The sequence below is a fragment of the Trichosurus vulpecula genome, chromosome 2 (assembly GCF_011100635.1).
Source record: "Trichosurus vulpecula isolate mTriVul1 chromosome 2, mTriVul1.pri, whole genome shotgun sequence".
Classification (NCBI taxonomy): domain Eukaryota; kingdom Metazoa; phylum Chordata; class Mammalia; order Diprotodontia; family Phalangeridae; genus Trichosurus; species Trichosurus vulpecula.
This window is the reverse complement of record NC_050574.1, coordinates 374,005,601-374,020,894: the sequence shown is the minus strand read 5'-3', so window position 1 is coordinate 374,020,894 and position 15,294 is coordinate 374,005,601. Positions and strand designations below refer to the sequence as shown.

The following is a 15,294-nucleotide window of genomic DNA, read 5'->3' as shown; positions in this document are numbered from 1 at the left end:
GAGATTCAATGAAGTGTTAGACTAGAGTATGACTTGAAATAAAATGAGATGGACAAGCAATGAAGGTAAAGTGAAGTGTGGAATCAGAGTGCTAAAAAAACAGTTTTGAAATTTGTAAGCTTTTTTACTAAAGACCACTGGAAGTGAAAAAAAAAAACCAAACAAACAAAACCAGAAGGTTTAAGCAAGTACAGAGGACAGTAGAATAAATAGAATCTCTTTGCACAGTGTGAATGGAGGGTAACTTAAGGTTTGAAGTTTTTTTTATTTCACTGAATTAAGAAAGATGTGAGAAAGTTTTTGGAAAGGTGCCTATTACCAATTTCTGATAGACAGTATACTATCAAAGTATGGTGTTTGCCAAATGGAAACTACAGAAATAAACTTGCAAATGGTACTGAGTACAGCATACTAAATTCTTTCCTTAAAGAACCATTAAAAGGGCATGTCCCCCTCCTTAGAGCCTGATGGGCTTCATAAGAGGGGGACGGGAAGGTGAGACCACCACCATGAATCTCTGAAAGTGAGCTAACTGAAAGCAGTGCGCTCTATACAATTTGAGGTGCTGGCACCTAACGGCCCTTGGGAAAATCGAAGTTTTGAATATTACCATTTGTGATTAATTAAATTATAATGTGGTCTCATTTAAAGTGAGATGTGTTCTCCTATTTAGATAATTGTCATGAATCAGACTTGATGCAAAATACATCTTTTTTCTTTTTTTTAAGGCAGGGCAATTGGGGTTAAGTGACTTGCCCAAGGTCACACAGCTAGTGAGTGTGTCAAGTGTCTGAGGCCAAATTTGAACTCAGGTCTTCCTGACTCCAGGGCTGGTGCTCTACTCACTGCACTACCTAGCTGCCCTGCAAAATACATTTGATATCTGGCATTAAGGCAATATGCTTGGAAACTGTATGGATGAGGAACATCTAAGTTCAAGTCTGGTCTCAGAAACTTACTAGCTATACGAACCTGAGCAAGGCACTTCACCTCTGTTTGCTTAAATTTCCTCATCTGTAAAATGGGTTAATAATAGCACCTACCTCTCAGAGCTGTTGTGAGGATCAAATAAGATAGTATTTGTAAAGTGCTTTGCACTTTAACTGGCACATGATAAGCACTATGTAAGTGTTAGCTATTGTTAGGTATAATTATTCTATATTGTTTTTTAATGCAATTGGTGTAAAATGACTAATAGATGGTGATTTCCTATATAAGAGGCTTTTTTTTTGGTTTTGTGGAGGGGGGGAAGGCAGGGCAATTGGGGTTAGGTGACTTGCCCAAGGTCACAACAGCTAGTAAGCGTGTCAACCGTCTGAAGCCAGATTTGAACTCAGGTCCTCCTGACTCCAGGGCCGGTGCTCTACCTACTGCACCACTCAGGTGCCCCTATAAGAGGATTTTGAAATGCATTCAACTGAACTGATGTTATTTGACTGGCAAAAAAAGTTTTGTGTTATGTTTTAAAAATCTATAATATTGTTTGTTATTGTTAAGCTTCTACATTTTTTCGTATTGTCATTTTTGGGAAATCATTGTATAAGAAATGCTGTTACTCTGAAAAATGATACCCAGTGGGGACACAATTGTATTATTAGAAAAGTAGCTTTTCTTTTAATCTGGATGCAGTTAGGTTACAAATTAAGAGCTCATTACATGCCGTTGGGGGGAGGAGAGGGAGAGAGAGAAAATTGGGAACTCAAAAACTTGTGGAACTGAGTGTTGTAAACTAAAAAAAAATTAAAAAAGAAAAAAAACACAAATGGAGCACTTAAATAATTCAGTCAGAATGTATGAAAACTGTTAAGTATTGATTGACTATGTTTTGCTTTAAAATGGATAATAATAATAATTTACTCTTGGCAGAAAAAAAGCACCACAGACCTCTTAAAATGTCCTTATCTGTGAGGTTCTTTGGGACTTTCTATTTGGGCAGGGTTATAAGATCTTATTAACTCTTGAGAGAAGCTACTAACAACAGATGGTAAAGTTTTGTAAAGGAGTTACAAATTTGCTTATAGTTAAGAGTGAGCTTTTTCTGACTGATTGTCTTGCCATTGGTTATGAGAATTATGAAACTGTATCTGTTAATACATACTATGTATTGAAGCTACACTTCTGAGTTAGTAACAATAGATTTTAGATTCAAAGATTTTGGGTTTTTTTAGGGATTAATTGGCAATATAGATAGCTGTTAGTCTGGAGTCTTACAATAGCCAGCATTTTTCTGGGGGTTCTGACTCAATTATCATGTATTCACTGTATGTGTGAAATGCCAGAATGTAATTATTCTTAATTTTTAATAACTAATTTTGGCTCTAGGATGGATTTAAACTAGTAAAGACAAATAAGGTAAGGTTTTATATGCACTTATATGTCCTTTTATGTACTCTAAACTATTCTTGAGACAATGTGAGAAAAATCTAGCCCTAAGATGTGATTAGTAAAATTTTGCTATTTGAGGCAAAATTTCTTGGAACAGTGATTTAATATTCTTTTGAGTTTTGGTTTCAGGTATGATTATCTGAATTTTCATTAAACCAACAGCCCGCCATTCAAGGGAAATGTCATGTGCTGTCCCAAAAGGGTGTGGTCTAAGAACCTTTACAGATGGATATCTGTGCCTGGGAAATTTGACCGGATGACCCTGGATAGGCAAAGGAAGGATCCTCTTGGCTTGCCCCATTATGCTATTTCCTTTCTGAACAGGAAAATTTTCCCACTTGATTAATCCTGATCCTGTCGATAACATGCTATGAATAATGTATAACTTTACTGTACGATTGGTTGTTTACTAGGACCTTTCTCTAGAATTATAGAGCAAAGGGAGTTTATTCTCCTGTTATGCTTCTGTTAGGTCAATCTGTGCCCTTTAAAATACAGTCTTGATATTGTTAAAACCATGTCCCTCCTTTTTCCTTTCAGGTATATCAGGTTTTGTCATTGTAATACTACATCTATTAGTAAAGTAATACTAAAACATCTCTGAGTTACTATAATAAGATGCAAGAATGAAAGATCTTACTATTTTTAATCTGAATTTGTGGTGAACTTCCTATCCTAAGCAAATAGGTAAATGAATTCTTGGGATTACTATCCTTAAGTATCACATTCTTTCAGGATGGTATGAGGACAATCTATATCCTCAAAAGGAGAGGATGAAATGAAAAAGTAAAAATTTTAAAATTTTAATGGAGTAGTAAACTTCACTTTGATAAAGCAACAAGATTAGACTATTTTAGGAACTAGGATTTTATACACACACACGTCTCTCACACATATATTATTCATTTCTAAATGTTTCTAAATGTATATAAAGGTTTTGATTTTGTTTTAATAATAAGTTCTCAAACTTGGATTAAGGATTTTTACATGTAAAATTGTATTAAAATTATAAAGAAAATTTTAAATCGTTTTTTTCCCCTGTTTTGAAGTCTCTGATAACATTAAAAGACAGAAGGACTCTCTTTATAAGTAATGGATTCTTTCTTCAGCCTGTCACTGTCCATATCAAGTACAGGGTTCAAGTAAATACAGAACAAGTGGTATATAAAACTGAAATTCTTTGAACTTTAGATGAATTGTGGGTTCCTAACTTAATGCTGTTCTTAGAGCTCTGTTGTTAATAGGATTAGTTCCATAAGGTTTAAGCTAGTTTTCACCATATGGACTAGTTACTGGAAAACCAAATTTAGAAGGTCATATCAAATTGTGTTAAGTCCTTGTTACCGGCAGATTTTAACAACATTAAATAGAGAAGCTTTGCAAGTGACTTGAAACCAGAGAAGTAGATCTGACAGGAGGAGCCCCCTCCAGAGCTGTGTTGAGAACAAGGCTTATTCCAAAATATCCAGGGACCAGATGATTACACGGGAAGTCTGGGACTAAAGATGAAATGTGCTGATTAAATGGAAATTGGAAGTGGGTCACAAGGAGACAATGCTATTTAATATTGTTGATCATTACTGTATTAATTTGGCTTTGATGTTTCATGGTGTGTATATTTGCTTGGAAGAAGGATATGCCCTAATTCCTTTTATTTACTGTTTGAGGCTCAGGACCATTCTTCCTACTACTTTCGATCAACTGAAAACCTGTCTTCTGTTTTTATTAACTTCACTTGACCAAAATATGACTTATGGAATAATAATGTTAACTATTTGACATCCCTCAGGTAGGAGACAATGGGAAGTCTGAGCTTCCTAAAGTGATTTATTTTTCAGTTATCCTAGCTAACTATATAAGAGAGGAATTCCCTGACCCTGAGTTTTCTCAGTTAATTTGGTGATGTGCAAATCACCCCTCTCAATCAGTCTACTGTGAACCCTGTAAACATAGTTACTAATCTGTAACCTGACTTAAGTTACCTTTACAGTCTGTTTAACAAGGTTTATCTCCTTAAGAGAAAAAAGACCTACATGTACAAAAATATTTATAGTAGCTCTTTTTTGTATTTGACAAAGGACTAGGAACTAAGGGGATGCCCATCAATTAGAGAATGGTTAAACCAATTGTCGCACGTGAATTTAATGGATTAGTTTAGTGCTGTAAGGAATATGAAAGAAGATAGTTTCAAAAAAACATAGGAAGACTTGTATGACCTGATGCAAAGTGAAGTGAGCAGAACCAAGAGAACAATTTATATAGTAACAGCAATATTGTAAAGATAATCAACTTTGAAAGACTTAATAACGTTGACCAACCACAATTACTAAGGACTCACTAAGAACTCTAGATAGAGAACTAATAGATTTAGAGATCAGATTGAAGCTTATTTTATACTGTTTTTTGTTTGTTTTTCTTTTTTTTTCTTTTTTTTTGCAGGTTTTGCATGACTATACATATAGGTAATGGGATTTATTTTTCTTGTCTTCTCAAGAGGTTCGGGAAAAGGAAGGAGAAGGGAGAGAATTTGGAACAGAAAGAAAAACAATTTTTTTTAAAAGCCAAAAACAGAGAAGAGAAAAAAGAGGGGAGAAGGTAGGGAGGAAATGAGTAAGGAGAGAGAAAGAGAGAAAACACATAGTTCTAGATTCTCTCGTTAGGGAGAGGTCCCTGAAGGGAACAAAAGACTCTGTGAAGAAGGTGGTATGTAGAAGAATCAGTATCTCCATTCCTAGCTTACCACCCTAGAAACTTTGGGGAATTCCCTTTGGGTGAAATATGGAACTCTCTCTCTTGGTTCAACTGAGACATCTCACTGTTAGTGGTTATTCTGTGGACTATTCTCGTTCGCACAATTTATCAGGTATAGTTTTGCTCTCAGCTTAGACAAATGGGCTTATTTGCTTTGCAGCATGTATGCTTTTTGTGTAATTAGCATTTGGTAGGGAGGAACTCGAGTCTATGATATATAGCTTGGGGAACTCCTTCCCCATCATGGGATAGTTATCAGGAACACAACTTGAAGCTAAAAATTATTTCCCCAAGGTTAACAATATTTTGAGGATAAATATAATTCTATTTCTCATTTATATTAATACGTAATAATTTTCTTCATATTAGTAATTTTTATAATCAAGATGCCAACATTTTATTGTGAAATAGATTTTCTAACACGTGATTTTAAAAGTTTTGATGCTTTATTTTGTTTACACAAGTGACATTCTATTCTGACTTCTCAACTCATTCTTTCCATCCATATATATAAACATTGAATTCTACCTCGCATCAAAGAAATTGAGAGAGGCAAAACTTATGGTCAAAATGAGTACATGTGACAGCATATGCAATGTTCCTCTCCCATAGTTTTCTACTTCTCTACTGAAAAAGAGAAATGTGTTTCATTATCTTCCTCTGGGCCCAAGAGTGAACACTGTAGGAAATCTGAATTTAGCTGCTTTTTAGCGTTGTTTTCATTTACATTAAAATAGTCAATATTCTTCTTTTTGTTCTGATTACTTCTACATCAATTCACATGAATATTCTCTAAATTCTTCATATTGGTCAATTCTTATGGCATAATAGTACGGTTTTATTCATGTACCAAAATTTGTCTACAGACAGAATAACTGTAGACATCCACACTGTTTCCAGCTTTAAGTTTGTTTCTTTTGCCACTAGGGAAACATGAAAAGTAGAGTAGTGCAGGTGGTAGAAAGTTGGTCTTGTAATCTGTAAAAACTGGGTTCAAGTCCTGCCTCTGACAGCTACTTAACTTCTCAGGAATTCTCTAGGACTAGATACTGCATAGCAGGTACCTATCTTCATTGATGGAAATAGTTGACTCACCTGGAGTTATTTATACCAATGAAATTACAGGTCCAACTTTTTAAAAAAATCTGAATTTATTGATCAGTGAACATGTTGTATCCCTCTAGTCTATTAGTGATGATGATGATGATGATGATGATGATAATGATGCATGCTTTTTGAGGGTATGGGCAGTTTCACTTTTATATTTATATTACCAGGACATTGGACAACACCTCGAACATCATAGATAATGAAGGTTGTTGATTGACTCATTTATGGGATATTTTGTAAGATGATGGTTTAAAACTTTTTTTTTGCCAAAATACTTTCTAATTATTCCAGAAGATCTTCTGGGTTTTAAAATTTTATTTGTATTTGTCACATTAATTTCCAAATAAATCCCTCCCCCATCCTTTGCCCAGAGAGATTTCCTTTATATAAAAAAAAAGGCGGGGGTGGGAAAAGTAGTTTAGGAAAACTAAACAACATATCAACTGAATCTGACAAAATATATGCATTTACATGTATATGTGCGTATATGTATATATATATGTGTCTATGTGTGTGTATACATATAGACATGTATGTGTGTATTCACACAAACATATGTATTTCTATATCCAAAGTCCTCTCCAACTCTGCAAAGAATGGAGGGAAGTTTATTTTCTAATGTCTTCTTCAGTAGTTTTTTTTCTTTCCATTTACATTGTTGCAGTCACTATATATATGTGTGTATATATATATCTCACTTGACTTTGCATCAGTTCCTATAAACCTTTCCATGCTTCTCTGAATTCTTAAAATTCAGTGCTCTTCAGAGCAAATCACAACCACCATTTGCTTAGATATTCTCATATCAATGGTCATCTGCTGTGTTTATACTTCTTTGCTACTCTAGGGCTTTGATGAATATTTTGGCATATGTTGGGTGTTTCTTTCTTTGTCCTTTAGAGGTATGTCGACTGAGATTTCTGAAGTCAAAGGGAATGGATATTTTTGTTACTTTCTTAATATTATTCCAAATTATTTTTTGGGAGAGTTGAAGCAATTCACAACTCCACCAAGGTTATATTAGCAGGGCTGTCTTTCTGTAGCCCTTCCAAGATAATTATTCCCTTCTTTTGTATTATTTTTTGTCAGTTTGCTGAGTGCGAATAGGTATTACTGAAAAAAAACTATACAATTCCCATGAGAAAATTACTTTTATCAGAGAAAAGATTTTCCACATCAAATGGAAAACTGATTTTAACTCATTTTGGCATAAGGAGGTAGCAAACCTATAATATTAAATGTACCTTGCAATCCATGTGTTTCTTGAGAAAGTGGCACCTTGAAAAAATTTATGTTAATAATCATTAAACCAGTGTGAATCTCTTACGTAGAACAAACTGGCCAGGTAATGTGATCTTGAGGCTATATTGATAACTGGGAGAGGAAACAGGCTGGGCCCAATTTTTGGTTTTTTTGGGGGTATGCCTCAATTGTTGCCACAGGGAGAAGGGAGACAGAAGGTAATAAACATTTATATGGCACCTACTGTGCGCCAGTTACAGTGCTAAGTGCTTTCATACTGACATAACAACCCTATCTGATAAGAGCTATTATTATCCCAATTTTAGGGTTAAGAAAATTGAATCAAACAAATAGTTAAGTGTGTTGCCCAGGGATAAGCAGCTAGTAAGTGCCTGAGGCTAGGATCTGAACTCAAGTTCTCCGGATTCAAAACCCAGCACTCTATTCACTGAATCACCTTGCTGGGGGAGGAAGTAAGTCTTCTCTGTAGCTTACTATTTTAACCAAATAGTCTTGCTACCTATGTGATAAACTTAATTGTTTCTGCTTATGCAAACGTCCTTAGTACACACCAAGTTTCAAAGCCTTAATTGATGCTTCCTGCTTATAATTCTACTGAGACAACTGGAATTATTTAAATGAATCCATTAGCATGCACACATTAATTGTATAATGGAATTATTTTCAAAATAAATAACCTGGTCAGTTTAGCATTTAAAAGTAACAAGGTATATATCCAAATACATAGAGCATATTAAACAATATATTGTTAGGAAAAACAAACTTATAGATAATACCAATATTTTATAAAGTTAAATTTATGAATATTTAACAATTTTTCAAGAACATTATTAAGGCTGAAATGTATCAAGTATAATCTTAAAAGTATACTCAAATACATACCTGTACATGTGAAGAATTTGGACTCACCAACACTAATTTCTACTTTGCTAAGTGAAATTGTCACTTGTAGAAGAGCTGAAAAATATAATTATTAAGCCATGATTAAAATAATGATTTAAATGGCATTATTCGAGCAAAATGATTTCCATTATTTGGAAATTCTTCTACAAGATAAACCAATAACTTACCTTCCATGTTGAATTACCCCAAATTTTTTAAAATGACCGATTAGTTCATATTTCAACACTCATCTTAACATTTATTAATTATATTTACTATTTGGTTAAACTGATTTTGTGTCAGAGAATTTGGTTTTGAATGCTGACTTGGCTGCATATTACAGATATTACCTTGGACAAGTAGCCTCACTAGGGGTAGCAGCTTTCCCCTTCAGAAAATGAAGGAGTCTCACTAGATGATTTCTAGGCTAAGGCTAGCCTCTATCTGATCCCAAGAGAGGGAGGAAGTGAAGTCTACTGAGAAGAATGAGAATTGAGAGAACTAGAGTGAGGACAATAGAGGGGTGCAAGAAGAATAACTGTAGAGCTAATGATGGGGTACAGTCTCTGGGAACCCCCTTGAACTTGATGGGGTACAGTCTCTGGGAACCCCCTTGAACTCTCCTTGAATCTTCCCACTTGATTTGGCCTTTGCCTGAGGCCAGAAGCCTTCAATTATTGCTAGGCCCAAATCCCTGTTACACTTAAACTAGCCTAGACCACTACTGTCTATCATCTCCAGGTAGTCTTCAGCTATTTCCCACCCTTAATCTCATTCCTGGAGTCTGATCTCTAGTTACCCCAGTCCCATCAAGATCCTCCTTAGACTCTTCCTCAAGACCCTCCCTAAACCCCTCTCTAGTCACCCCAGACTACTTGACCACCCCTCAAACCCTCCTACAATCTTTATGTATATAAGATCCATCTTGCCTCCATGAAGGTGCTCAGATTCAATCTAGCTCAGCTTAGATTCAATCTGGCCTGCTGGCATTAGCGTCTCAAATGCTCAGGTTCCCTAAGAGTCCACCCATCATGGCGAATCTTTAATAAACTTTGTTTTTCTTTGGCTGAGAAGGCTTGAGTCGAATTCATTCAGTAGGACTTGGTGCATTGGTATTTTGGGGTCTTGAGCACCCCTGAACCCCTAAAAACATATGGTTAACTAATCTCATCATTTTGGTTCCCTGACAGGGAATATTGCTAATCTCAAGATCTTCTCCAGTCAAGATTGGAGGGTATGTAAGCCTCCCCCTCTTCCTATCCCCTTCTCACTCTCCAAGCATTTTGGAGGTGCTTTTCAGCCCTGTCCTCAGGTCCCAGTAGGTCAGACAACTAGGAGCCTGTCTCGTACTCAGCCTGATGCCCTCAGGTTCTCAGACCAGTGGTTATGTTCGAGGCCATGGACCTGGGCACACCTTCCGAAGCATAGAGGACAAGGACAGATGCCCCATCAGGAAGCACATGCCCAATTCTCTCAATTCTCTCGGTGCTAGGGAATTGGGAAAACTTTAGATACCTTTTTGTGGGTTTTTCTTGGCCTTGTTTTGTTTTTTGATGCTTACTCCTAGCTTGTCCTGAGGAAGGGACTTCCAACTCCCATGGCTATAATGGGTCAATCCTTTTTAATTCCAAAAAATTAGCCTTTGGGTTGTCTTTTACAAAATTGGAAAAAATTTAGTTTCTCTAAAGAACTTAAAAAGAAAAAGCTGGTGTTCTTTTGCAACACTGATTGGCCTCAGTATCACCTAGAGGGCCACGAAGCACAGCCCATTTTTAGGACTTTACGATATAATGCTCTCTTACAGTTAGAGTTATACTGTCACTGAGAAGGAAAATGGATAGAAATTTCCTACATAATGGCCTTCGTTGAGCTCTCTCGGAACCCGGTTCTCAGAAAAGATGGTAAGATGCTCATAGCCAGAGCTGCCCCACAAAGGGGCAATGGAGGTCAACAGGACATTTTGGATGACTCCCTTCTTATGGCTAACAGGGCTTAATACCACACTGCTAAATCTAATCGAACTTGCAGTTCACCAAACTCCATAGGTCTTTTTCAAAAAAATTGCTTTTTAACTATGCCTCCTCTATTGTATACTTGTAAAGCTGACCTTTTTTAGAGGGGAGGGGTAGTATTTCATCTTATTGTATTCAGCCCAATGTTGTAGCCCAGAAGTATCAAATTCACAACCAGACAAAACTCCTAAGTGCTGGGAACCATATTAAAATGAAACTGGGTAATGTTTAACAAAATAAATAAAAATACAATACAACATAGAAAATGTTAATTTGTGATTTTCTAAGTCAATATGTGGCCCACAGGATGCTTTCTGTTTGATTGACACCACTGCTCTCTTCATTCTGTTGTTGTTGGAAATTTGATGAGTTAATGATTTCATTAACACCTTCATACAAATCAATGTTAAAAAGAAGAGGTCAAGCTGAGATTCCTGGAGTACTAAACTGGAGAATTTATGCCAAATTGACACTGAACTGGACAACTACTCTTTGTGCATGTCCATCCAATTAGTTGAAAATCCATCTGACTGTATTATCATCTAATTCAGGTCTTCATTTTCTCTGCAAGAATAATTTGTGATACATTATGAAAGCTTTGCTAAAATCCATAACATCCCCTTCATCTACTAGTTTAGCAATCCTCTCAAAAAAAGGCAATGGCTTAGGCTGATATTACTTATTCTTGATGAAGACAGACTGATTTTGTAACCACTGCCTCCCTTTCTAGATGTTCAATAACTATTTCTAATAATCCTTTCAAATATCTTCCCAGAAATTGAAGATAAGTTCACTGGCTTATAGCTTTCACATTCTTCAGAGGAAAAAAAGGAAAAAAAATATCAACCAGTTCTGCCTTCTCTCTGTTTTCAGTTATAATCTCTCCATTCTTCTTAAGCAAAAGTCCTATCTCTTCTTTGATACTCTTTTTTCTTTCAATATAGCTCAACAATAGTCACCCTTTTCTTTGTCCTTATCTTCCCTCACCAGCCTCAGGTCATTCTCAGCTTAGCATTCCCAATACTAATTTTTACACGATTCTACTACATTGTTACAGTTATCTTATATTAGTTGGTCTTGCTTTCATCTTAGCTACAATTTCAATTCATTGGCACGATCGCTGTGCATCCAGATTGGTTTTTTCAGACAAATCACAGTATTCCTATGCATTACAATTGTCTCCCTTTGTGTCTTCAGAATTTCACTTAGAAAAAACAAAACAATTTTTCAATTAATAAAAATATGCCTTTTCCTCCCTTCTTCCCTTTTCCTTGAAAAAGAAAGACAACAAATAATAATAATAATAATAATAATAATAATAATAACGAACATTTATAAAGCACTTACTATGTGCTTGGCACTCTGCTAAGTGCTTTACAATTACTATCTCATTTGGTCCTCACAACAACCCTGGGAGCTAGGTACTATATGCATAATCAAGCAAAACAAATGTCCATATTGACCATTTACCCCAAAATATATGTGTCAATTTATATACTGAGTCCCTCATATTTTTGTCAAGAAGTGGGTAACGTGTTTCGCCTTAAGTTCTCTGGAATCATGGCCATATATTGCATTGATCAGAGCTCTTAAATCTTTCAGAGAGGTTTGTCTTTGGAATGTTGTTGTTATTCTATTATTTATTGCCTTGGTTATGTTCACTTCACTCTGTATTACTTCATTTGTCTTCCCAGATTTTTCTGAAACCATCCTCTCCATTATTTCTTACTTCATAAGTGTATTCTATCATGTTAACATACCATAACTTGTTCATTCATTTCCCCAATTGATGTTAGGTTTTTCCAGTTCTTTGCCACTACAAAGAATTGCTACAAATAGTTTTATACAAATGATCTCTTTTGATATAAACCTAGAGTGATATTACTAAGTCAAAGGGAACAGTTTAATAACATTTGGAACATAGTTGCAAATTACTTTCCAGACTGGTTAGACCAGTACAAGTTTTCTCACAGCCCCTCCAATATTTGTCATCTTTTGGGGGGGAAAACATGGGCAATTTTTTTTGAGATCGTTTCTTACTATTTGCCTAAGCTGCAACTGCAATAGAAAAGCTTTGACCTGCTTTGTTCTAACCTCGGCAGATTTGATTGTCCTTAGATACCTAATGGTCCCTCACAGCAAATGAGTGCTGGACTTAGTGTGAAATTCTATTGGCTTTGGCCCTACTGCAACTCACAACTCCAGAGCTCGAGTGATTCATCAGCTTCAGCCTCCCTATGGAGAAAAAAATTAAAGGTGTATGAAACCAGGGCTATTTCTGCAAATCTAATGGGTATGAGGGAGAACCTCAAAGTTGCTTTAATCTGAATTTCTCTATTGGTGATTTGTAACATTTTTTCAAATGGCCACTTATAACTAGTATTTCTTCCTTTGAAAACTGCTGGCTAATATCCTTTTGCCATTTACAATGGTAGAGGAATAGCTCTCATTCTTATAAATTTGAATTAATTCCCTGTGTATCTTAGAAATGAAAATTTGATCACAGAAATTTACTAGAAATATTTTCCCCCTGCTACCTACCTCTTTTGGCATATAAAGTAGGTGCTTAATAAATTCTTGATGATTTGTTAACTTTTAGCTTCATTGCTTTGTATAGAATAAGATATTTATGCTTTTTTACATTTGTTTATGTGGTTTTTATGCCCTCAAATACTGTTAGTTGTAAATTAAATAGTTACATTTTGGAAAGGTATCATGAACAGTTGAAACTATGTTCACTCCTTTCTATTCCCATTCAGTAACTGCCACAGGTATAATATCTCTAACTTTTCTAGGGGAGAAGGGAAGGAAATAGGTATTTGTATAGCATATATTATGTGCCAAACACTTTACCAATATTATCACATTTGATCCTCACAATAACCATGTAAGGTAGGTGTAGTTTTTAATCCCCATTTTCTGGTTCAGAAAAATGAGGCAAACAGAAGATAAGTAACTTGTCCACAGTCACACAGCTAGTGAATATCTGAAGCTGGATTTGAACTCTGATCTTTCTGATTCTAGGCCCAGGAATTCCCATTTACCACACTACCTAGCTGCCTCTATGACTATTCCAGTCCATAACTTTATTTTTTATAGACTTACTTAGGGCCAAAAGGAATAAAGTAAGGAATCCCACCCCTATCCCATTGTAGTTTTTCTTTTGTCTATTTCTCCCTGTAAATAAGTTAACATTTAGATGTTATGCTGTTCAGTGTACATATGTCTAATATTGAGGTTATTCTCTATGGTACCTTTTAGCTAAATGTAGTTTTGCTATTCATCTCTTTTAATTAAGTTCACTTTTGTTCTTGCCTTGTCTGAGTTTTGATTTCTACCTCTGCCTTTTATACTTAAGCTGAAGCACCATGAATTTTACTCCAGGCCATCATTCTAACTGGGTGATTCTGAATGTTTCAAGTATGTTTCTTATAAAGAAATAAACTTCTGGGTCATGTGACCAAGAAATGGGGGACTAGATATTTTCTCTGATCCTTATGATGTCTCAAAATTCTTTAAAACAGAAATTATATGCCAAAAGTAAAGCAACTTCAGTCTTCTCCATCAGAAACGTTAAATTTGCAAAACTCCCAGGCACAACCTGACCCAGATTAAAATGTAATTGGGAGATGTTTAACAAAAGAAATAAAAATCTAATAATAGAGAGAAAATATTGATTTGTGGTTTTCCAAGTGAATACATAGCCTGCAGGGATCCATTTCTATTTAAATCTGACACCGCTCTGTCTAGGATACCAGGAAACCAAAAGATAATAAAAACTCCATAACACAAACTAATGCCTACTTCACACTCATTCAGTATGCTATCACCCACTGGTTACCACTCTTCTGGCAGCATGGCTGCACTAGCCACCTGAATGATGTGCTTGCAATAAAACATAAGCTTGCACCATGGCCCCATCTCCTTTTTCCCAGTACCAGGAGGTCCAAGTTCCAAACTGCATTCATTTGCTGTGAATTTGATAGCCAGCACCAAGGCAACATTATGTACTGCAAAGGATCTCTGCATAAGAGTCAAGAAGAGGGAAAGGGGCAAGACATGTGTCTGCTCTTAAAACAGAGATCAATTTCACACTCTCACCCTCCTCCTAGAGGCTAGGACATCCAAACTCCATACGACAGAAATCAACCAGGCTGCAATAAAGATCAACACGAATGTTCTGTTTTATCAGGTCAGAAAAGTGAGCAAAAAAGGGATCAGAATGGGACACTATATATCAGTATCTACAGTGGCAAACCACTATGGCTGAGAGAAAGAGCCCAGCATCCAGTACCCAGCAAAGGCTGGTTCTGTTCCTTCAAAAGTCACTTGGGGCAGCGTTCCAGGCTGGAGAACCATGAATTAATCAGCATGGAAGGAAGTTGAAACACTTTGAGATAAAGCCTCCAGGGAAACCACCATTAGAGGAGAGGGCATCATAAAGTGGGCAATAAGAGGAAATAAGGGGGAAAAGACAGAAATCACCAAAGATCTCAAAAAGAAAAAAACCTAAAGACCTTGAGCATAAGCAGATAAATCAGGAGGAAAATATTAACAAAAGAGCTAAAAAATGAGTTCAGTAATCTATGAATAAATACTGTAAAATGAAGGAAAATGTTTCAGTTCTTGATGAGATAGAGGACTAAGTGGATTTTAAGAATATGGAATCACAATTATATTGTTCTTGAGTGGTTTAAAAGAGAAATGAGAATTGTGAGGGAAGAATTTATGGCCTGCAAAGCAGAAATAACTGGCAGAATGGAAAAACTTGAATCTTCAATGGCAAGTCTCACTGCAGAAATAAAAGAGAAAGTAACTGATTGGGAATGTAAGTACAGAAAGGCAAAGGACAATCTAGAGAGAGAAGCCAAAAGCAAAGACATTAAAAGAA

General features: G+C 35.8%; 1 protein-coding gene across 1 annotated transcript in view; it reads right to left on the bottom strand.

The window, feature by feature from the left end:
* Positions 1-15,294, bottom strand: part of NCAM2 (neural cell adhesion molecule 2) — a 295,617-nt gene that overhangs the window by 237,289 nt on the left and 43,034 nt on the right. Inside the window, exon 2 of the mRNA XM_036744902.1 lies at positions 8,392-8,466. Within this exon, the coding sequence (XP_036600797.1) occupies positions 8,392-8,466 (75 nt within the window). The remainder of the gene's footprint in view (positions 1-8,391; positions 8,467-15,294) is intronic.